This window comes from Phascolarctos cinereus, unplaced genomic scaffold, assembly GCF_003287225.1.
Source record: "Phascolarctos cinereus isolate Bilbo 61053 unplaced genomic scaffold, phaCin_HiC Scaffold_3;HRSCAF=262, whole genome shotgun sequence".
Classification (NCBI taxonomy): domain Eukaryota; kingdom Metazoa; phylum Chordata; class Mammalia; order Diprotodontia; family Phascolarctidae; genus Phascolarctos; species Phascolarctos cinereus.
Genome location: NW_027555736.1, coordinates 254,071,370 through 254,096,046, shown reverse-complemented (window position 1 = coordinate 254,096,046; position 24,677 = coordinate 254,071,370). Strand labels below are relative to the sequence as shown.

At 39.6% G+C, this 24,677-nt stretch overlaps 1 protein-coding gene and 1 long non-coding RNA gene across 2 annotated transcripts in view; both read right to left on the bottom strand.

Moving 5' to 3' along the window:
- LOC110220689 (serine palmitoyltransferase small subunit A) overlaps window positions 1–24,403 on the bottom strand; it is a 29,927-nt gene extending 5,524 nt beyond the window's left edge. Inside the window, exon 1 of the mRNA XM_021004810.2 lies at window positions 24,204–24,403. Within this exon, the coding sequence (XP_020860469.1) occupies window positions 24,204–24,315 (112 nt within the window). The 5' untranslated portion in view covers window positions 24,316–24,403. The remainder of the gene's footprint in view (window positions 1–24,203) is intronic.
- Window positions 7,504–14,222, bottom strand: LOC144456373 (uncharacterized). The gene is made up of 3 exons (XR_013485480.1): window positions 11,770–14,222; window positions 9,607–9,682; window positions 7,504–8,307 (listed from the first exon to the last, which is right to left on the bottom strand). It is a non-coding gene; the product is annotated as an uncharacterized LOC144456373 (long non-coding RNA).
- Window positions 24,404–24,677: the final 274 nt, after the last annotated feature.

Below are 24,677 nucleotides of genomic sequence, written 5' to 3'. Positions count from 1 at the left end.
GAGTTGTTTCAGTTGAAGGACTGAAGCTAGAATGCAAGGGGCTGAGGAGTAGCTGAGAGGAGAAGAAACAGAGAATGAATGAATGGACCTTTTTCTAGGAATTTGGCTAAGAAATGGAATAAAGATATAAGATGATAGCATGAGGGCAGGGTAGGTCTAGAAAAGATTTTTCTATGGTGAGGGAAAGTTGGCCTATTTGAAAGAAGCAGGGGAAGGAACCAGTAGATAGGGAGAGGTGGAAGATTTTTAGGGGAGAGAATGATTGAAGTTATAATCAGTTGAAGAAGACAGGAGGGGATAGACTCAAACAGGCATGTAGGAAAGTGGGCCTCTGTAAAGAGAAGGGCACTACTTTTCAGCAACTGGGGAAAAAATGGCAGATGTCAAGGCATTTTGAGATAAAGAGAGAATTCATGGTGAATGCCTTCAGTTTTCACAATAAATTTAAGCTGGGAGGTGAAGAGAAGTATGAGACTTAAGAAGAGAAAATGTTTGGAGTAGTTTCTATAAGGACTAAGACAGAGAATCAATTAGGAAGAGGAGGAGGAGGAGGAGGAGGAATGAGCAGAAGGAAGAGGGAGAAAAAGAGGAAGGATGGAGGAGGGAGGAGGAAGAAGAATAAGAACAAAAAGAAGAGAAAAGAGAGGACAAAGAAGAAGAAATAGCTAACATTCAAATATGTGTGAGGCACTCTACTAAACACCTGACAAATATTATCTCATTTTATCCCCACAACAATCCTGGATAATATTATCATTCCCACTTTACAGTGGAGGAAACTGAGGCAAATTGAGGTTAAGTGATTCGCCCAAAGTCATAAGCTACTAAATGTCTGTGGCTGGATTTAAACTCAGGTATTCTGGTCTCCAGGCCTAGTATTCTATACACCAAGCCACCTATTATAAACAGTGGCCAATCTACACTGGTGAAAGAAAGATTTCCTCACCAGGGGATTCCCTATACCTCTGAAATCACTTGTCCAGAGATTTGGACATATGTTTGCATTGTTTCTATGTTTTCCTAACGTGGGACATAACTCATTTGATTAAAAACATTAAGAAGGGGAAGAGCCAAGATGGTAGAATAAAGGCAGGGACTTGCTTGAGCTCTCCCCCAAACCCCTCCAAATACCTTTTTAAAAATGACTCTAAACAAATTCTAGAGCAGCAGAACCCACAGAAAGACGGAGTGAACCAAATTTCCAGCCCAAGACAACCTGGAAGGTCAGCAGGAAAGATCTGTTCCACCAGGGTGACAGTGGAGCACAGTCCAATGTAGGCCACGCCAGCGAGCCACAGCCACAGCAAACCAAGAGTAGCACAGGCCAGGGAGTGGTAAACCTTAGAGCATACCAACTTGGAAGAATTAAAAACTTATGCTCCCCTAAAAGCATCTCTGAAAATAGCTGCATAAAACCCCTGAAGCTTGAGACAGTGCTCCCTCTACCCTGGAAGCAGAGCCTTACTTTAATAAACAGTTAAAAATCAAGTTAATAGGCTGGGGAAATGAGCAAACAACAGAAAAAAACTCTGACTACAGAAAGTTAATATGGTGACAAGGCAGATTAAAACATACACTTGGAAGAAGACAACAAAGTCAAAGCTCCCACATTCAAAGTCTCCAAGAAAAATATGAATTGGTCTCAGGCAATCCTCAAAGAGGATTTTGAAAATCAAGTAAGAGAAATAGAGGAAAAATTGGGAAAAGAAATGAGACTGATGTAAGAAAATCATGGAAAACAAGTCAACAGCTTGGTAAAGGAGACACACAAAAAATTTACTGAAGAAAATAACACCTTAAAGAACAGGCTAAGCCAAACCGTAAAAGAGGTCCAAAAAGCCAATGAGAAAAATGCCTTAAAAAGCAGAATCAGCCAAATGGAAAATGAGGTCCAAAAGCTCACTGAAGAAAATAATTCCTTAAAAATTAGAATTGAGCAAATGGAGGCTAATGACTTTATGAGAAATCAAGAAACAAAACCAAACCAAAAGAACGAATAAATAGAAGGCACTGTGAAATATCTCACTGGAAAAATAATGACCTGGAAAACAGACCTAGGAAAGATAATTTTAAAATTACTGGAGGGGGCAGCTAGGTGGTACAGTGGATAGAGAACCAGCCCTGAAGTCAGGAGGACCTGAGTTCAAATCCGGCCTCAGACATATAACACTTACTAGCTGTGTGACCTCGGGCAAGTCACTTAACCCCACTGCCTAACCAAAAAAAAAAATTATTGGACTACCTGAAAGCCGTGATCAAAAAAGTAGCCTAGACATCATCTTTCAAGAAATTATCAAAGAAAACAGTCCTGATATTCTAGAACAAGAGGATAAAACAGAAATTCAAAGAATCCACCAATTACCTCATGAAAGATATCTCAAAAGGAAAACATCTAGGAATAGTATAGCAAAGTTCCAGAATTCCCAGGTCAAGGAGAAAATACTGTGATAAGCCAGAAAGGAGCAATTCAAGTTTCGTGGAGTCATAGTCAGGATAACACAAGGTTTAGCAGCTTCTACATTAAGGGATTGGAGGGCTTGGAATATGATATCCCAGAGGTCAAAGGAGCTAGGATTACAACCAAGAAATCACCTACTCAGCAAAACTGAGTATAAACCTTCAGGGGAAAACATGGGCATTCAATGAAATCAAAGGCTTTCAAACATTCTGGATGAAAAGATGAGAGCTGAATAGAAAATCTGACTTTTAAATACAAGACTCAAGAAAAGGATAAAAAGGTAAATAGGAAAGGAAAATTATAAGAGACTTAATTAGCTTAAACTGTTTGCATTCCTACATGGGAAGATGATATCTGTAACTCATAAGACCTTTTTCATTATGAGGGTAGTTAGAAGGTGGACACAGACAGAGGACACAGGTTTGAGTTGAATATGAATGGATGGTATCTAAAAAAACAAAATTAAGGTGTGAGAGAGGAATGTACAGGGAGAAGGAGAAAGGGAGAGGCAGAATGGGGTAAATTATCTCACATAAAAGGGGCACTAAAAAGCCAGAGGAGGGGAAGAAGGGGGAGGTGAAGGGGAGTGAGAAAACTTTACTCTCATCAGAATTAGCTCAAAGAGAGAGAATAACATACACACGCAACTGGATATAGAAATTGGGTATAGAAATCTTTCTTACCCTACAGTAAAGTAGGAGGGAACGGGATAAGAGGAGGGAGGGAGGGCTGCGACAGAAGGGAGGGCAGATTGGTGGAGGGGGTAGTCAGAAGCAAAACACTTTTGAGGAGAGACAGGGTGAAAGAGAGAGAGTAGAATAAATGAGGTGGGGGGTGGGGATAGCATAGAGGGAAAAATAGTCAGCAATAGTAACTGTGAAAAAAATTTTGAAAAAAGTTTCTCTGATAAAGGCCTCATTTCTCAAACATATAGAGAAGTGATTCAAATTTATAAAAATAAGAGCTATTTCCCAACTGAAAAATGATAAAAGATATGATCAGTTTTCAATAAAGTAATCTATAAAAATATGAAAAAATACTCTAAATCACTACTGATTGGAGAAATACAAATTAAAACAATTCTGAGGTACAACCTCATACCTATTAGGTTGGCTAATAGAACAGAAAAGTGACAAATATGTTAAAGGGGATGTGGGGAAAATGAGGCATTAATGCGTTATTGGTGGAGCTGTGAACTGATTCAACCATTCTGGAGAGCAATTTGGAACTATGCTCAAAGGGCTGTAAAACCATGCATACCCTTTGACCTAGTAGTATCACTGCTAGGTCTGTATCCCCAAAGAGATAAAAAACAAAAAGGAAAAGGACCTATATATACAAAAATATTTATAGCAGTTCATTTCTGGGGGCACAGAACTAGAATTTGAGAGGATACCCATTAGTTGGAGAATGGCTGCACGAGTTGTGGTATGTGATTATGATGAAATACTATTGTGCTGTGAGAAATGATGAGCAGGATGCCCTCAGAAAAACCTGGAAAGACTTGCATGGACTGATACAAAGTAAAATGTACTATGTACAAAGTAACCGCCATATTCCAAGATAAGCTGACTTAGCTATTCTCAGCAATACAACAATCCAAGACAACTCTGAAGTACTTATGATGAAAACTGCTATCCATCCCCAGAAAAAAACTGATGGTTTTCAATACAAATTGAAGCATACTTTTTCAAATTTCTTTTATTTTTCTTGAGGGTTTTTTTTGTCTGTTTTCCTTCACAACATGATTGTTAGGGATATCTTTTGCATGACTACACATGCATAACCTATATGGAATTGCTTGCCTTCTCAATTCGGGGAAGATGGAGAGAGAGGAAGGGAGAGAATTTGGAACTCAAAGTTTTAGAAACAAATGTTAAAAACTATTTTTACATATAACTGGGGAAAAATAAAAAGTAAAATACTGAAAATTTTAAAAAATTAAGAAGTTACATTACTATATCAGAAAAATTGTGTCTGAGTAGAGAGAGGGCTGTCTTCTCAGTCTTTTCTTTTTTTAACGGCAATTGGGGTTAAGTGACTTGCCCAGGGTCATACAGCTAATAAGTGTCAAGTGTTTGGTCTGAAGTCGGATTTGAACTCAGGTCCTCCTGTCTTCAGGGCCAGTGCTCTATTCAGTGCGCCACTTAGCTGCCCCTGGCCTCTCAGTTTTCTATGTTACAAGGCAATGGCCCATCTTGGTGGATGAAATTTCCTTACTGGGAATTCCCTTCACCAAAGACATCACAGGTCTAGTTACCATAATAGTAACGTTAGATGCAGAAGACTTTTGATAAAATATAAAACTCAACTGTGTTGAAATCATTAAATAGAAAAGGAACAGAAATTTTCTTTGGTCTGAGTAGCATGATTTGAAACCAACAGTTGGCCTTATGTAATGAAGAGACATTAGAGGTTTTTCCATTTTAAAAAAGATAAAAAAGCAAGGATACCAATACCTGACAATTTTTAAAAATGACAGGAAAAGAATTAATCAAGAAAAATAAATTCAAGCCGATGTAGTGGCACGTGCTTATATTTCCAGCTCCTGAGAAGGCAGAGGTCTTTCTCTTGAGCCCCTGAGTTCTGAGCTGCAGTGGGCTAAGCTGGTTAGGTGTTCACACTAAATCTGGCCATTTCTATCTCTTCTTCCTGCTAAACTTTTTTTTTACACTGAAAAAAAAAATAAAACAACTCTTTAATTAGAATTGGCAAAATGGAAAAAGAAATACAAAGGCTGACTAAAGAAAACAATTCGGTAAAAATTAGAATTGGGCAAGTGGAAACAACTGACACTATGAGAAACCAAGAATTAGTCAAAAAAAAAATCAAAAGAATGAAAAAAAAATAGAAGAAAATGTAAACTACCTCACTGGAAAAATGACTGACCTGAAAAACAGATACGGGGGAGACAGTTTAAGAAGTATTATTCTACCTGAAAGCCATGACCAATGAAAAGAGCCTGGACAGCATCCTTAAAGAAACCATCAAGGAAAACTGCCCCGAGGTCCTAGAACCAGAGGGCAAATGGTCATCAAAAGAATCCACAGATCACTTCCTGAAAGAGATCCCAAATTGAAAACACCAAGGAATATTGCAGCCAAATTCCAGAATTAGCAGGTCAAGGAGAAAATACTACAAGCAGCCAGAAAGAAAGAACCCAAACACTGTGGAACCACAGTCAAGACCACACAGGATCTCGCAGCCTCCACATTAAAAGATCAGAGGGCTTGGAACATGATACTCTGTAAGCCTAGATTACAACCAAGGATCAACTACCAGCAAAATTTAGTATAATCTTTCTTTTGACTAACACCTCCCTCAGTCCCTCCTTCCATTAGCCCTGTCCCTTTTCTTCCCCTTTACCCTTACTACTTCTTCCCTCCCTTCTATCCCTCCTCCCTTTTTTTTCTCCTTTACCCTACTACTGCCTCTAAGGCAAATTAGATTTCTATACCTGATTTTGTTATTCCCTCTTGAACCAAATCAGATGAGTAAGGTTCAAACAATGCTCATCTCCCTCCTTTCTTTCCCTCTACTGTAATAGGTTTTCATGCCTTTTCCTACAGAAATTTACCCTCAACTGCCTCCTCCTTTCCTCTTCTCCCAGTACATTTCCTTAGTTAGATCATATTAATCCATTTACTGAGATCCATTTAACCCACTTGATTAGATTTTTTTTTATTATTGCATCAAAGTAAACTTATACCCACCCCTTCTGTGTATAACCCTTTAAAATTATGTAATAACAATACAGTTCTTAAGAGTTACACAAGAGTCATCTTCCATTGTAGGGATGTAGACAATTTGCCCTTATTAATAACATGTTGTTGTTTTCTGTCCCATTTACCTTTTAATGTCTCTTTTGAGTTTTATATTTGAAGATCAAATTTTCTGTTGAGCTCAGCAAGGTTTGGAAGTCCCCTGTTTTGTTGAATGTCCATCTCCTCCCCTGAAAGAGGATGCTCATTTTCTCTAGGCAGTTGATCCTTGGTTGTAATCCAAGCTCCCCTGCCTTAAGGAACACCACATTTCACGCCCTATCCCCTAACGTAGAGGCTGCAAGGCCCTACACAATCCTGTGGTTCCACAACACCTGAATTGTCTCTCTGGCCACCTGCAGTTCTCCCTAATGTGGTAATTTTGGAATTTGACTGCTATATTCCTTGGCATTTTCAACCCGAGATCGCCCCCAGGAGATGATTGGTGGATTCTTTCTATTGCCATTTTACCCTCTGGTTCTAGGACCCCAGGGTAGCCTTTCCCGATGACCTCCCGAAAGGTGCTGTCCAGGCTCTTCTCTTCATCATGATTTTCAGGTAGACCAATAATTCTCAAATTGTCTCTCCTGGATCCATTCTCTTTTCTTTCCTTTCTTTCTTTTTTTAAAAATAATTTATTTATTTTTAGTTTTCAACATTTACCTCAAGATTTTGAGTTCCAAATTTTCACCCCATCTCGCCCTCCCCCCACCCCAAGATGGCATGCATTCTGAATATCCCTGCTAAACCTAACCTTATGCCTCTACTTTTGTAATCCCAAGCAATGTGGCTTCTACATTTAGGTACTACTCTAAACTAGTCTTTCAAAAGGTAAGCAATAACTTTTTTTTAAAAAAAATTGTTAACTTAGGGGTAGCTGGGTGGCACAGTGAATAGAATACCGGCCCTGGAGTCAGGACGACCTGAGTTCAAATATGACTGCAGACACATAACACTTATTAGCAAGTCACTTAATCCCCACTGCCTCACCAAAAAAATAAAATAAAATAAAAACTGTTAACTTAACCAAACAAAAATATTTCAAGATACAAACGGGAACATGGAAGAGGGCTATATAAGAAACTGTAAACTTCTGTTATGTAGCATGTTATTTGTGTGTGTGTATGTAAAATGTGCAATATATACAAATATAGTTTAATAAGGTAGTAAGAAAATCATCTCCCTCCAAAATTTTTTTCTGTTATTTAAAAAAGTATCTATGCTATATGTTACATATATGCTACATAAAAAAGTATTATAAGTAGTATATTTAAAGCAAAACAAATTAACACAGTGGCTACAGCAGAGAATGCACATCTTATTCTGTGTTTCTAGTACATCCTCTTCACCAAGAGGTGGGACATATGTTAAATCATCTGTTTTTCAGAAATCATGACTGATCATTGACCTGGTCAGCATTCTAAAGTTTTTCAAAGTTGTTTCCCTTCACATTATATTTCACTTTATATTCATTCAATATTTCTCTGAATTAATCATATTCATAATTTCTATTGGCACAGTAAAAGTATACCAACATCTTCTGAGCTATTCCCCAATTAATGGGAATCTGTTTTGTCTTCAAACCCTTACTAGAACAAAAAATTTTGTCACATGTAATAATCTCCTATACATAGGTCCTTTCCTTCTGTCCTTGACCTCCCTTGACACATGTGATTGATACTGAGACTAACAGAATATTTATTTAGGATTAGGGTCACAAACTGTGCTAAGTGCCGCAGACACAATACAAGCAAGCAATATAGTCTCTGTACTCAAGGAACACAGAAAAGTGAAGAAGTAATGCAGAGTCCTGGGACCTGGGAAAACAGGGAAAAGCTGACTTAGCAAAGCCAAGGAACTCTGACAGAGTCCAGGTCATAAGAGGCAAGGAGAATAAAAGCAGGCTGTGGCTGATTGAGAAAGTTGTAATAAAAACTTACTTAAATTTAGTGATTTGGGTGTATAGTTCCAAATTTTTTCCCAGAATGGTTGAATCAATTCACAGCTCCACCAAAAGAGCATTAGTGTGCCAGTCTCCCCAGAATTTCTCCACGAACTGTTATTTTCTTCTTTTGTCATCTTGCCAGTCTGATGGGTATGATACAGAACCTCAAAATTGCTCTAATTTACAATGACCTCCTAATAACCAAATCAAAATTCCCCCCCCATATCATCCTTTTCGGCAATCTCTCTCCTTCTTCATAGTTTCGACTACCACAGCTAACGTAAATGAATCCCAAATATTTATTCTGAATCACAACTGTCTTTTGCAATCTAGACCCTCATCTCCAGCTGCCTTCAGAAAACCTTTACCTGATCTCCTACCAGCATCTCAAAACTTAGCACTTCCAAAACCAAATTCATCCCTCCCTCTTCCAATGAACTCCCTCCCCCAACGAATCCCCCTCCCCTTTTGACAATATTTCCACGGCACTACCTCCTACTCCAATATATACAATTCTGTGGTCCTTTCTGGACATTTGAGGCACAGGAGAGATGAGCAGTATTGATTCCACCCCAATAACATCTCTCATATCCTACCCCTCTTCTAAGAGCCACTTAACCTTCCTGCTTCTACTTTCCACCCTCTCCTCCCACTATCATTTTATGCAACATATTACTGCCAAAATAATCTTTCTTTTCTTTTTTTAAAGGCAATTGGGGTAAAGCAACTTGCTCAGGGTCACACAGCTAGTAAGTCTCAAGTGTCTGGTCTGAGGCCGAATTTGAACTCAGGTCCTCCTGACTTCAGGGCCAGCGCTCTATTCACTGTGCCACCTAGCTGCCCCCCAAAATAATCTTTCTTATGAAGAGATTTGGGTGATTTAATTTATCTGCTCAAAAATCTTCGTGCCTCCCTACTGCTTCTCCAATAAACAACCAACTCCTCTGCCTAGCATTCAGAACCTTTTACAGTGTGACACCTCCTCAGACTCTTCTAGCTCTCTCTCTATGCTCCTATAAAACATAGCTCACTAGCAAGACTTTGCTCAGACTTCTCTATGTCTGAAATGCTCTCTTTAATGTCCTTTTTAACCTGAGGAATTCCTACCCATGTTTAAAATTCAAACTAAAATGCCACATCCTCAAATCTTCCCTGATTTCCCTGTTGAACAACAAATGACTCCCCCTCTCAGAGTTCACATACTACTGTTTTGCAATTTTGCATTTAACTAAAATGTAACATGCCTTATCCTCCTGCTGGACTATGTAACCGCTATGAAGGCATCAAACTTGTCCTATCTCAATATTACAAATCACCTAGCATTCAGCACAGTATTTTGCATACATAAGGAACTTAATGTTTGCAGAATGAGAGAAACTGCTGTTTTTCATACCCTATAAATACCATTGCTCTAGCCATGACTCATATTTTCGGGTAGGTACCTTATAGATCATCGAGTCCAACTCCTTCATTTTACATATTATGAAACTGAGGCTGAATTGTGACTTATCCAAGTCCCTAAGGAAAAAAAAAATCAATTCAACTGAACAAGAATTTAATGAGTATTTATTATGTGCCTGGCACCGAGGATACAAAGACAAAAATATCAGTCCTGGGGAATAAGCATTTGTAAAATGTCTGCTACGTGCCAGGCACTACACTAAGCACTTTACACAGATTATTTCTTTTGACCCTCACAACAATCCTTCCAGGCAGTTGCTGTTATCCCCATTTTACAGCTGAGATAACTTGAGACAAACAGAGGTTAAGTGGCTTGCCCAGGGTCTGTCAAAAAAGGACTGTGTAGGAGGTGGTACCTGAGGTTTTCTCCATTTAATTTTCATTTGGAAAAACAATTTACAAATATCACATCTTTACTAAATTAATTATACAACAGATCAATAGTTTTCCTGACAGATAAGAAGCATGTTAAAATAACTGGCTTGATTTACTTAACTTCTTTGCTATGAAAGCAACTTGATTCCCATTTAGACTTGTAGCATTAGAGATGATTTCCATCAACTCCTTGACAACAACTTGGCAAGTACAGTTAAATGTTAATGTCAATTTATCAATCATCAGAGGCATTCTTGTTAGGACTGTCTATTGCTGCCATCTTTATATTCCATTCCAGTGGTGTTATCCCTATGGGCTGGTGTTGACGTAGAAAACCACAAGTTAAATATCTCTGATAAAAGCCTTATTTTTTCAAATATACAGAGAACTGAGTCAAATTTATAAGAATATAAGTCATTATCCAACTGACAAATGGAGTTTTCAGATGATGAAATCAAAGCTATCCATACTCATATGAAAAAATGCTCTAAATCACTAATGATTAGAGAAATGCAAATTAAAACAACTTGGAGGTACCACATCACACCTATCAGACTACGTAGTATGAGAAAAAAAGGAAATAGATAAATGTTGGAGGGGATGTGGGAAAACTGGGACACTAATGCACTGATGGTGAGGTTGTAAACTAATCTAACCATTCTGGAGAGTAATCTGGAACTATGCCCAAAGGGCTATAAAACTGTGTGTACCTTTTGACCCACAAATAGCACTACTTGGTCTATATCTTAAAGAGATTAAAAAAATATTTAAAATATTTATAGCAGCTCTTTTGTGTGGTGGCTAAGAACTGGAAATGGAGGGAATGCCCATCAACTGGGAGATGGATTAGCAAGTTGAGGCACATGATTGTAATGTAATATTATCGTGCTGTAAGAAAAGACAAACCGGATTATTTCAGAAAAATCTGGAGAGACATGAACTGATAACAAAGTGCAGTAAACGGAATTAGGAGAACAGCGTATACAGTAACAGCAACTATAAATGACTTAGCTATCTCAGCAATACAAGGATCTCATGATGAAAAATGCTATCCAGCTCCAGAGAAAAACTGATGTTGTCTGAACACCTGAAGCATATGATTTTTTTCTTTCCTTCCCTCCCTCCCTCTCTCCCTTCCTTTCTCCCTTGAGTCTTCTCAAATAAAATAATATGGAAATGTTTTAGCTGATTGCACATGTATAACCTATATCAGATTACTAACTGTCTGGGCTGGGGGGAGGGTATTGAGGGAGAGAGGGATAGATTTTGGAACTCAAAACTTAAAAAAGGTTAAAAATTGTTTTTATATGTTACGGGAGGAAAATTATTATTAAAAAAAGAAAACCACAAATTAACACTATGTATATTCCGTCAAACATTTCCCAACTGCATTTTAATTTGATTCTGGCTGTACTTGGGAGTTTTTCTAGGCATCAAGTTTGACTGAGAAAGTAATATATGATGCTTGCCAGACAATATTGTTGGTAGTTAGTTTGTTTTTTTGGTAGCATCAATTTCATTATAAAGACTCAAGATCTCAGCACCTCCAATAGTATCTGAGGGAAAGGTAGTTTTTCTTCTGCTTAACAGCAGACAATAGACCTGAATAAATTAAAGATAACAAATCCTTCATGACATTCATATTCAGAACCTAGTAATTCAAGGACACTGACTAATGTACCTCCAAAGGCAAGAGGAGGAATCTCCTTCCCAGTTCCTTAAATTTAATCAGAAATTGTTCAGAGTACATTTTATAGTATTAAGTATACCTGAGTTTATCAGCTCCCACAGGCATAACTTTCTTCTCAGCTGATACGGAGCAGTGTTACTTTTCAAATTTGACAAGTATAGTAGGCCAGGCTGAGTCAGGCCTGTCTGGTACCCCAGGTTAGAGACTGGAATAAAATAAAATATCATAACACACCTGAAAGTAAACAGAGAAATTTACTTAGCCACGGCAAGGAAAGAGTACAAACAAGGATACAGCATGAATTCAGTGGAGAGTAGCTTCCTTGTGCCAGTGCTGGTCATGCTGCTGGTCTGTCAGAAGCCTGAAAAAGGAGCCAGATGACTACCTGTGCTCTAGCTTTTGTATTTAGGATACCAGTAAGCTACTCAATAGTTCAAGCTTTCAGTTCCCAGAGGTAATTAATTCTTAAGCATGATTTCAATATCTTTTAAAGAAAAACTAGCTTAGCATGCATAGGGTACTGTCTTAGGATACTGCCTCCAGCACAACTAAAAAATGAATAGCACCACCAAGGAATCTGAGGATAAAACAATATTGAGGCATTTCTTCTTGTCTTCTGGGTCTTCCCTGCCAAGGACCCCTCTACTTATGCCCACAATCTCACTTCCTTCAGAAACTTGCTTCTTTGATCACTGTCTCTCCTGGTGTAATCTCTCTTTTCTTCTCTTTTTCTTTACACACTAACCAAGATTCACGTAGCCACTAATAACCTAATTCAACCCCTCTCCTCTTACCTGAAGCCTCCTAATCCATTTCCCTGCTACCTCTCTTTGCCCTAAACTCTTTCATCCTCCACTCAAAAGGATCTTATCAATGCGAATATTCCTGGGAGGTCTAAGTAGCTTTTTAGGTCACAAGACCAGAAAAAAATGACAAATCAATTATTGTTTCCAAAACATTTTAATCCTCCAATTCACTCAAAAAGGAATTATGCACAATATATAACTATAGTCAAGAAAACAGAATACCCGTAAGATACAATTAACTACAAAGAATTATTAATATTTATGTGTTCTTACTCAGATTCTTTAAGCAATCAGCTTCCATGTGTCAATGGCAGAAGCACATGTAAACTCAGAGGCCTCTGGGAGGGGCAGAGCCAAGATGGTGGCGTGAAAGCAGTGAGTTGGTTGAGCTCTCCCCCAAACCCCTCCAAAAACCCATAAAAAAAATGGCTCTAAACAAATTCTAAAGCAGCAGAACCCACAAAAAGACAGAGTAAAACGAATTTCCAGCCCAAGACAGCCTGGATGGTTGATCGGAAATGCATATCGCACCGGGGCAGAGAGGAGCACAGTTTGGCTTGGGCATGAAGGCCCCAGCAAACCTAGAGCAGGCCTCAGAGGACTGAATCGTGGGCAGCTGTGGTGGCCTCCAGACTCCTCAATCCATGAACACCAAGGTCAGCGGGAAAAGACTGTTTTTTCGGTGAGAGAAGAGCTAGGGAAGAGCCAGTTCCAGAGCACAGAGCATGGGTGCCGGGGTGGTGGCTGTGTCCAGAGCTTCCGGCCCACACACTGAGGGGGAATCAAGTGGCTGATCAGAGGGGGGGACTGCAGGGATCTCTTTGCTGGTGCTGAGGCAGGAATCTCTTGCTTTGCCCATACTTGGATCTGGGTCATAATTCTGTGTGGCGGTCCTGGGGTGCGGAGGAACGCTGGTGTGGTAGAGCTTGTAGTGGCGCTGGAAAGGAAATCCTCCTCACAGTTCCAAGACAGAAAAGACTGCTTGTGGCCGGTCACTCAAAGACCAGAGCACAGGCCAGGAAAAGAGTAAACACCTCAACCCTTATCATACCACCTTGGAAGAACTGAAAATTTACAGGTCCCTAGAAGTATCTCTGAAAACAGCTATACAAACCCCCGAAGCTTGGGACAGTACATTCTCCACATTGGAAGCAGACTTTTACCTTAACAAAGAGTTTAAAACTCAAGTAGTTGGCTGGGATCATGAGCAAACCTCGCAAAAAGAGTCAGACTATATTATCTTACTTTGGTGACAAAGAAGATCAAAACATACAACCAGAAGAAGACAACAAAGTCAAAGCTCCCACATCCAAAGCCTCCAAGAAAAATATGAATCACTACCAGGCCTTGGAAGAGCTCAAAACGGATTTTGAGAAGTAAGTAAGAGAAGTAGAGGAAAAACTGGGAAGAGAAATGAAAGTGATGCAAGAAAATCATGAAAAACAAGTCAACAGCTTGCTAAAGGAGACCCAAAAAAATACTGAAGAAAATAACACCTTAAAAAATAGCCTAACCCAAATGGCAAAAGAGGTCCAAAAAGCCAATGAGGAGAAGAATGCCCTAAAAAGCAAAATTGGCCAAATGGAAAAGGAAGTCCAAAAGCTTACTGAAGAAAACACTTCCTCAAAAATTAGAACAGAGCAAATTGGAAGACAGTGACTTTATGAGAAATCACGACACAGTAGAACAAATCCAAAAGAATGAAAAATTAGAAAACAATGTGAAATATCTCATTGGAAAAACAACTGACCTGGAAAATAGATCCAGGAGAGAGAATTTAAAAATTATTGGACTATCTGAAAGCCATGATCAAAAAAAGAGCCTAGACATCATCTTTAAAGAAATTATCAAGGAAAACTGCCCTGATATTTTAGAACCAGAGGGCAAAATAGAAATTGAAAGAATCCACAGATCTCCCCTGAAAGAGATCCCCAAAGGAAAATCCTAGGAATATTGTAGCCAAATTCCAGAGTTCCCAGGTCAAGGAGAAAATATTGCAAGCAGCCAGAAAGAAACAATTCAAGTATGGTGGAAACACAATCAGGATAACCAAGCTTTAGCAGCTTCTACATTAAGGGACCTGCGGGCATGGAACATAATATTCTGGAGGGCAAAGGAGACAGGATTACAACCAAGAATCACCTACCTAGCAAAACTGAGTATAATCCTTCAGGGGAAAAAATGGTCATTCAGTGAAATAGAGGACTTTCAAGCATTCTTGATGAAAAGACCAGAGCTGAATAGAAAATTTGACTTTCAAATACAAGACTCAAGTGGAACATGAAGAGGTAAACAGGAAAGAGAAATCATAAGAGACTTATTAAGGCTGAACTGTTTACATTCCTGCATGGAAAGATGATATTTATAACTCATGAGACCTTTGTCAGTATTAGGGTAGTGGGAGGGGAAAAATTGTATAGATAGATAGATAGATAGATAGACAGACAGACAGAGAGATAGATGGCACAGGGTGAGTTGAAGATGAAGGGGTGATATCTGGAGAATAAAATTATGAGGTGAGAGAGGATTATACTAGGAGAAGGAGAAAGGGAGAGGTAGAATGGGGTACATTATCTTGCACAAAACAGACAAGAAAAGGTTCTTACAGTGGAGGGGAAACAGGGGAAGGTGAGAGGAAATGAGGGAATCTTATTCTCATAGGATTTGGCTTAAGAAGGGAATAACATACACACTCAATTGGGAATGGAAATCTATCTTACCCTACAGGAAAACAGGGGGAGAAGGGGACAAGAGAGCAGGGGGATAGAGAGAAGGGCAGATTGGGAAAGGGGTAATCAGAAGGAAGTACTTCTGAGGAGGGACAGGGTCAAAAGAAAGAATAGAATAAATGGGGGGCAGGACAGGATTAAGGGAAATAGAGTTAGTTTTTCACAACATGTCTACTATGGAAGTGTTTTGCATAGCTGCACATGTATGGCCTGTACTGACTTGCTTGCCTTTTCAATGAGGGTGGGTGGGTAGGGAGGAAGAGAGAAAATCTGGAACCCAAAGTTTTAAAAACACATATTTAGGGGTAGCTAGGTGGCACAGTGGATAGAGCACTGGCCCTGGATTCAGGAGGACCTGAGTTCAAATTCCACCTCAGACACATAACACTTACTAACTGCGTGACCCTGAGCAAGTCACTTAACCCCACTGCCTAGCCAAAAACAAAAAACAAAACAAAACAAAAAAGAAAACCACGTTTAAAAAAAAAGTTTCCACACACAACTGGGAAATAAGAAATTCAGGAAATGAGGTACAGAAATCTATCCTGCCCTACAGGAAAATAGAAGGGGTAGGAGATAAGAAGAGGGGGGAGAAATAGAAGGGAGGGAGGACTAGGGGAAGGGTATTCAGAACGCATGCCATCTTGGGGTGGGAGGAGGAGCAAGATGGGGTAAAAATATGGAATTCAAAATCTTGTGGAAACTAAAAATAACCAAATTTATGTATAAAAAAAAAAGAAATAAGGACAGAAGCCTTGAGCTTAAGTAGGATGTGGACAAGTAGAAAAGTTGTCCAGGTCTCATGGTGAAGTTCATACCCAAATCATAGCTTTAGCTAGACATCTGTACATAGTTTGATCACTTTTGTCTATTCTATATCAAATTTAATTTGACCTACCTTTACTGAGTGCCTACTGTGCATGAGATGCTGTATTACTTGCTTGTGATGCCAAGAAAATTATGCATGTTAAAATATTATTCTGAAAAGGGGCCCACATGCTATACCAGACTGTCAAAAGAAAACATGACACAAAATACAGTAAGAACCACTGTACAAGAGGAAGGGCCACAACATTTAGGTTCAGTCCTCTGAGAGGGTTTTATAGGCTATAGACAAGAGTCTCACAGGATGAAAACATGGATGGGAAAAAATATCCAGAACGATGACATCACAAATTGAGTGAGTGGACATTTACCTTTGCTTGAACACCTCCAATAAGGGAAACTACTACTTTTCAAGACAGTTTATTCTCCACTCCCGTACTCCTTTCATCCCAATTTGTAGACAGTTTTGTCTGCCTCTGCAACTTCACTGCTCTCAATTCTACTCTCTAAGCCAAAGCAGAATGCATTTATTCCCTCTTTCACACAACAAATACTTCAAATATTACATATTTTCTGAGTCATTTTTCCTCCAGGCTATAGACCCCTAGTTTCTCCAACAGAGCAGCATTATCTCAAAGTCTTTTACCATCCTGGTCATCTCCAGGTTGCTTTTTGGCTTAACAGTGTCCTTACTTAAATGTAATGCCCTGAACTAAACATAATACTTCAGATGCAGTCTTAGTTTTCTCTTAATGCTGCCTAAGCCCACTTATATTTGCTTTCTTGGCTTTCATATCATATTCTTGACTCATACTGAGTCCACCAAAACCCTTGGATCTTTTTCATATGAAATGCTTCCTTTATCTTATATCTGTGAAGTTAATGTTTCGATTCCAAAGGTAAGACTTTACAGTTATCCCAATTCAATTACATCTTAATAGATTTGGTCACGTGTTGTAGCAGATTGTTAATATCACCTAGGAGTGTATGGGGGCATGCAAGGAAAACTAGCACCTCTGGTGTGAGGGCTTGCTGAGCCTTTTTCAGGGCTGCTCATTCACCTCTGCTGTCTATCAGGCACCCAACTCTCACCTATGGCTCCAAGAAGCTGTAATATGCACAGTGGCCACACCCAGGTAAACTGTCTCAATAGATGGGTTAAACCAGGTTGAGGGTAATCAATGGGGCTCAAACCTGTCACTGAGTTATCAGGGTGTCTACTGCAAGCATGTGAAGACTTCCCCTGGTGAAATGGGCATATAACGACAATTTGTTACAACGGCCATGAACACGGCTAAAGCAGGCACTGTGGAGTACTTAGAGCTGGTCATAGAAAATGCCAGGGTCATCCACTGAATCCCAGGCCTTCACCAGTCATCTTTACTTTTGTCCTGACACTGGATTCAATGATTCTGGAAGAGAGAGCAGACCTGACTACTCTACCCAACTCTGCCTCACTCAAATCCAATTCATGCACGAGTCAAGAAATCACCTCATGATGTCATTGGTACTCTTTGAAAATGAAGGACAATTATGAACATCTAGGACCCTTCAGTGTGTTAGCTATCCGTCTAAGCATTATATCCACAAATTTTATAAAAAATACCATCTAGACCTTTATCCAAATCACTGCACTTCACCATTCTACCAGTCACCATTACCTGTTTAAACTGTTCCCTATGCCTCAAATGCCTTCCTGTCCCAACTTCACCTACTGAACATTTATCTGTCTTTTAAACTTCAATAGTTCTGTAATAGTTTAAAATTCAATATTTCTCAGTCACTGATGTGGCCATTCCCGCCTTCAGGGCAGACAGAAACCCAACCATTTCTTTTCCTTCTGGGTCATTAATATTCATGTTTTCCTACAGAATTTGTACTCATCTTAGCCAACCTGTGATTAGCCCCATTGAGAATGATAGACATACTTTATATAACACTTAGTGGTACAGCCCTCTACTAAACTAAAAGCTGATGACAGCAATCCAGAATTATCTATACTATTTTTCCCAACATTGTCTACTGAATAAGCACTTTGTTGAATAAATTAATCTTTCTTTATAGGCCAAACCTTTCATTCATTTAGTACCTAAAAATTGTTTACTGATTAGTCCAATCACTAAAATAATCTAATAAGAATAAGATAAGGAGTTGGGTGGAGTTAAATCTATGGTCATAAAAGACCTACTCTAAAAAGGTCATGAAATCATCCATATCTTTTAGCCCGGGGAAGCTTGGGAAAAGGTCCCTTTCACTCTGCTGGAAGAGGAGCAATACAGCATTGGAAGCTTCCCGGCAAGCCCCACCTTAGCAAACCAGTGGGAGATCCTGAACACCAAGGTGATGGAGAAGGCAAGTGCCAATACCAGGACCCCCCAAGTGCCTCGGTACAGCCAGGGGAACCGGTAGACTCCAGCAGCCAAACCACTCTGTGCTTCAGCACAACTCCAGGTGGGCAGGCTTCCTCAAGTAGCCAAACTTGGTCAAAAGCAAAATTTTAGTGAGGACGGAAAGGGAGAAAGAAAGGAGAAAGAAAAGCATAAACGGGGTGGGGGGGATAGGATGGAGATAAAGATACCAACAGTAATCATAACTGTAAACGTGAATGGAATGAACTCTCCCATACAATGGAAGCAGTAGCACAGTGGATTAAAAATTATAATCCTACAATATATTGTTGACTAGAAACACATCTGAAGTAGAGGGATACAGATAGAATAAAGGTAAAAGGCTGGAGTAGAATACATGCTTCACCTAAAGTAAAACAAGAAGGGGTAGCAATCTTGATCTCAGACAAAGCAAAAGTAAAAACAGATCTAATTAAAAGAGATAAGGAAGGAAACTACATCCTGATAAAATGTACCACAGACAATGAAGTAATATCATTACTAAATACATATGCACCAAGTGGTATACCATCCAAATTCTTAGAGGAGAAGTTAAGGGAGTTACAGGAAGAAATAGACAACAAAACTATACTATTACGGGACCTAAACTTCCTAATATCATTACTAAATACATATGCACCAAGTGGTATACCATCCAAATTCTTAGAGGAGAAGTTAAGGGAGTTACAGGAAGAAATAGACAACAAAACTATACTATTAGGGGACCTAAACTTCCCCCTCTCTGAACTAGATAAATCTAACCACAAAATAATTAAGAAAGAAATTAAGGAGGTGTATAGAATTTTAGAAAAGTTAGATATGGTAGACCTCTGGAGAAAACTGAATGGGGATAGACAGGAATATACCTTTTTCTCAGCAGTACAAGGAACCTACACATAAATTCATGATGTGTTAGGGTATAAAAACCTCACAATCCAAAGCAGAAAGGCAGAAATATTAAATGCATCCTTTTCAGATCAACATGAAATAAAAATTACATGTGATAAAGGGCCATGGAAAGATAGATTAAAGTTAATTAGAAACTAAATAATCAAATCCTAAACAATGAGTGGGTCAAACAACAAACCATAGAAACAATCAATAACTTATGGGATGCAGCCAGAGCAGTTCTTACGGGAAATTTTATATCTCACAATGCTTACATGAATAAAATAGAAAAAGAAGAGATCAATCAATTGGGTATGCAACTAAAAAAGTTTGAAAAAGAACAAATTAAAAAGCCCCAATCAAATACCAAATTAGAAATCCTGAAAACCAAAGGATTAATAAAATTGAAATTAAGAAAACTACTGAATAAATAAAATGAGCTAGTTTTATTAAAAAAAAACACAATAAACAGATAAACCTTCGGTTAATTTGATTTAAAAAAAAGAAAAGAAGAAAACCAAATTATCAGTATCAAAAATGAAAAGGGTGAAGTCACTACCAATGAAGAGGAAATTAAAACAATAATTAGGACCTATTTTGCCCAACTATACACCAATAAATTTGACAATATTAGTGAAATGGATGAAAATTTACAAAAATATAAATTGCCTAGACAATGGATGAGGAAGTAAAAGACTTAAATAATTCCATTTCAGAAAAAGAAATTGAGAGGCAGCTAGGTGGCACAGTGGATAGAACTCCAGTCTCGGAGTCAGGAGGACCTGAGTTCAAAACTGGCCTCAGACACTTGACACTTACTAGCTGTATGACCCTAGGCAAGTCACTCAACCCCGACTGTTCACCAAAAAGCAAAAAAAAAAAAATTGAACAAGGTTATCAATGAACTTCCTAGGAAAAAATCTCTAGGGCCAGACAGATTTACAAGTGAATTCTATCAAACATACAAAGAACAATTAATTCCAATACTGTATAAACTATTTAGGAAAACAGTTGAAGAAGGAATCCTACTTATGATACAAGTATGATGCCGATACCTAAACCAAGAAGAGCCAAAACAGAGAAAGAAAAATACAGGCCGATTTCCCTAATGAATATTGATGTAAAAATTTTAAATAAAATATTAGCAAAGAAATTACAGCAACTTAACACGAGAATAATACACAGTGACAAAGCACGATTTATATAAGGAATGCAGAGCTGGTTCAATAAAAGTCAACTAATAGGCTGGGAATAAGAGCAAACAATGGGGAAAAAACTGACTGTGGAAAGTTACTATGGTGACAAGGAAGATCAAAACACATACTTAGAAGACAACCAAATCAAAGGTCCTACATCCAAAGCCTCCAAGAAACATGAAATGGTCTCAGGCCATGGAAGAGCTCAAAAAGGATTTTGAAAAGCAACATAAGAGAACTAGAGGAAAAACTGGGAAGAGAAATGAGACTGATACAAGAAAATCATGAAAAACAAGTCAACAGCTTGCTAAAGGAGACCCAAAGAAAATCATGAAAAGTAAGTCAACAGCTTGCTAAAGGAGACCCCAAAAAATACTGAAGAAAATAAGACCTTTAAAAATAGACTAACCCAAATGGCAAAAGAGGTCCAAAAAGCCAATGAGAAGAATGCCTTAAAAAAGCAGAACTGGCCAAATGGAAAAGGAGGTCCAAAAGTTCACTGAAGGAAATAAGTCCTTAAAAATTAAAATGGAGCAAATGGAAGCTAATGACTCTAAGAGAAATAAAGAAATTATAAAACAAAACCAAAAGAATGAAAAAATAGAAGACACAGTGAAATATCTCATTGGAAAAATAATGACCTGGAAAACAGATCCAGGAAAGATAATTTAAAAATTATTGTACTAACTGAAAACCACGATCAAAAAAAGAGCCTAGGGGGCAGCTAGATGGCAGAGTAGACAGAGCACTGGCCCTAAAGTCAGGAGGATCTGAGTTCAAATCCAGCCTCAGACACATAACACTTACCAGCTGTGTGACTCTGGGCAAGTCAACTTAACCCCAACTGCCTAAAAAAAGAGAGAGAGAGAGAGAGAGAGAGAGAGAGAGAGAGAGAGAGGGAGAGGGGAGAGGGAGGGAGAGAGGGAGAGAGAGAGAGAGAGAGAGAGAGAGAGAGAGAGAGAGAGAGAGAGAGAGAGAGAGAGAGAGAGAGAGCGCAAGCCTAGACATCATCTTTCAAGAAATTATCACGGAAAACTGCCCTGATATTCTAGAACCAGAGGGTAAAATAGAAATTGAAAGAATCCACCAATCACCTGAAAGAGATCCCAAAAGGAAAACTCCTAGGAATATTATTCCAGAGTTTCCAGGTCAAGGAGAAAATACTGTAAGCAGCCAGAAAGAAACAATGCAAGTATTGTGGAAACACAATCAGAATAATAGAAGATTTAGTAGCTTCTACAATAAGAGCCTGGAGGGCTTGGAATATGATATTCCAGAGGTCAAAGGAGCTGGGATTAAAACCAAGAATCACCTTCTCAGCAAAAATGAGTATAAACCTTTAGGGGAAAACATGGACAGTCAATGAAATAGAGGACTTTCAAACATTCTTGATGAAAAGACCAGAGATGAACAGAAAACTTGACTTTCAAATACAAGACTCAAGAGAAGCATGAAAAGGTAAATAGGAAAGAGAAATCATAAGGGACTTATGAAAGTCGAACTGTTTACATTCCTACATGGGAAGATGATATTTGTAACTCAAGAGACCTTTCTCAGTATTAGGGTAGTAGGAGGGATGATAGATAGACAGACAGACAGACAGAGAGATAGACAGAGGGCACAGGGTGAGTTGAATATGAAGGGATGACATCTAAAAAATAAAATTAATGGGAGAGAGAGGATTGTAGAGGGAGAAGGAGAAAGGCAGAGGTAGAATGGGGTAAATTATTCACATAAAAGGGGCAAGAAAAAGCTTTTACAGTGGAGGGAAAAGACGGGAGGTGAGAGGGAATGAGTGAATCTTACTCCTATCTGGGTACAGAAATCTATCTTACCCTACAGGAAAATAGGGAGGAAGGGAATAAAAGAGGGAGAGATGATAGAAAGGAGGGGGTAATCAGAAGCAAACACTTTTGAGGAGGGACAGGGTCAAAGGAGAGAATAAATGGGGGTGGGATAGGATGGAGGGAAATACAGTCGTGTCTTTCACAACATGACTACTATCCCTATAAAGAAGTGCTTGCCTTCTCAATGAGGGTGAATGGGGAGGGAGGATGAGACAGAATCTGGAACTCAAAGTTTTTTAAAAAATGTTAAAAATTGTTTTTACATGCAAGTAGGGAATAAGATACACAGGCAAAGGGGTATAGAATCTATTCTGCCCTACAGGAAAAGAGAAGTGGAAGAGAATAAGAGAAGTTTGGGTGGTGATAGAAGGGAGGACAGACTGAGGGAAGGGGTATTCAGAAAGCATGTCATCTTGGGGTGAGGGGAGGAGAGAGATGGGAAGACGATATGTAACTCAAAATCTTGTGGAAGTCAATGCTGAAAAAAAGAAATTTATTAATAAAAATATTAAAAAAATCAGAACAAAAATCATGTGATTATATCAACAGAAACAGAAAACGCTTCAAACAAGACATAACAGCCATTCTTGTTTAAAAAAATGTTAAAAAATATGGGAATAAATGGGACTTTCCTCAAATAACAAACAGTATCTCAAAATAAGAACCAGCATTATATGTAATGAGAATAAAGTAGAAGTCTTTCCAATAAGACCAGGGATAAAGCAAGGGTGTCTATCATCACCATCAAAGAAATGCTAGCTATAGCAATAAGACAAAGAAATGAACAGAATAAGCACAGGCAAAGAGGAAAGAAAATGACTGTTTTCTGCAGATGATATGATGGTTTACTTAGAGACCCTTAGCATCGACTAAAAAAATTAGTAATTTCAGCAAAGTTTTCAGGTATAAGAAATCACCAGCATTCCTGCATATTATCAACACAACATAATAAGAGATTTCATTTAAAATAGCTACAGAACACATAAAATACTTATAAGTCTACCTACCAAGGCACACAAAGGAACTAAATTACTACAATCACTAAACGTTCATTATGAAAATAATGTCAGACCTGCGTTAATGGAAGAATGAATTGCTCGTGTGTACACTGAGCCAATACAAACGTGAGTAATATTTAAATTACTTTATTTAGGGCCACAGCAATCAAACTACCAAGAGGTTATTTTAAACAGCTACAAAAATTCACCTAAAGGAACAAAAGATCAAGAAACTCAAGAGAAACAATGAAGAGTGAGATGGAAGGGGGCCTAGCAGTACCACATTTCAAATTATACTATAAACCAGCAGCAGAGAAATAATCTGCTACGCGTTTAAAAAATAAAGAGGTTGACTTAAATGGTGTTGCACTACAAGAGACAAATCTCTGCCCCTCTCACACTCACACACACACACATAGCAGGAAAGCAGGATACCTTCCCCCCGACCACACGAACCTAAGCTCTCCACAGCTCCTTCACTTGCCTGGACGTTTTCTCACAGGTCACCCTCGCTCCTCTCCTCCCCTCCCCTCCCCAAGCTCAGCTGTATCCGCCACCAGGACGCAAGCACCGCCCCCCCCCGCCCCCCGGCTCCAGGCCCTCTCTTCCACAGGTGCCCACCACGCTCTTCCACGCACTTACAGGCCGACGCTTGGCTGTCTAGCCTAGGTTTCTCCCCACAGCTCCACCTCAGACGACTCTCTCCGCCATTCGGCGAGCCCGGCCCCTTCAGGTCCCACAGCCTCCTTCCCGCCGCGAATCTGGCTTTCATCAGCGCGCGCCCCCCCACCTCCAAGGCCCTCACCGCCCGCCCCCGCAGCCAATCGAGCAGGATACTGAAGACGGTCCTCTCCCAGGGTTCCAGCATGTAGAGCGCGGTGACGAGCAGATACTGGTAATAGAACCAAGACATCTGCTGCCAAGCCCTTCCGAGCGTCATGCCCGCCATCGGAACCTCCACCGAGCAGTCCGTCTTCCGGGGCCTCCCTCTTGGTCTCCGCCCACCGCCTCGGGCCAAGCCTGCTTTCAGTCCACGCGGCCTAACGAAACACAGACGTCACCGCGCACGCGCAGCTCCGCGGGCGAGCCGTCGCCGCCTCGCGCTCCTCGTTCCTCGGGGCTCTGGATTGGCTGGACGGCGCGCGGGGCGTGGATCCTGCCGCTTGCCCCTTCGCCAGTCCTGAAGCGTCCGTAACTGCGCTGCCTGGCCCCGGGCTTCGGTCTCGCTGCGTCTGACCTGGTTGTGCAGCGGCTCGGAGGGCGTGGCGGGGAGGACCGGGGAGGACCCGGGGAGGACCGGGGCTTGAGTTG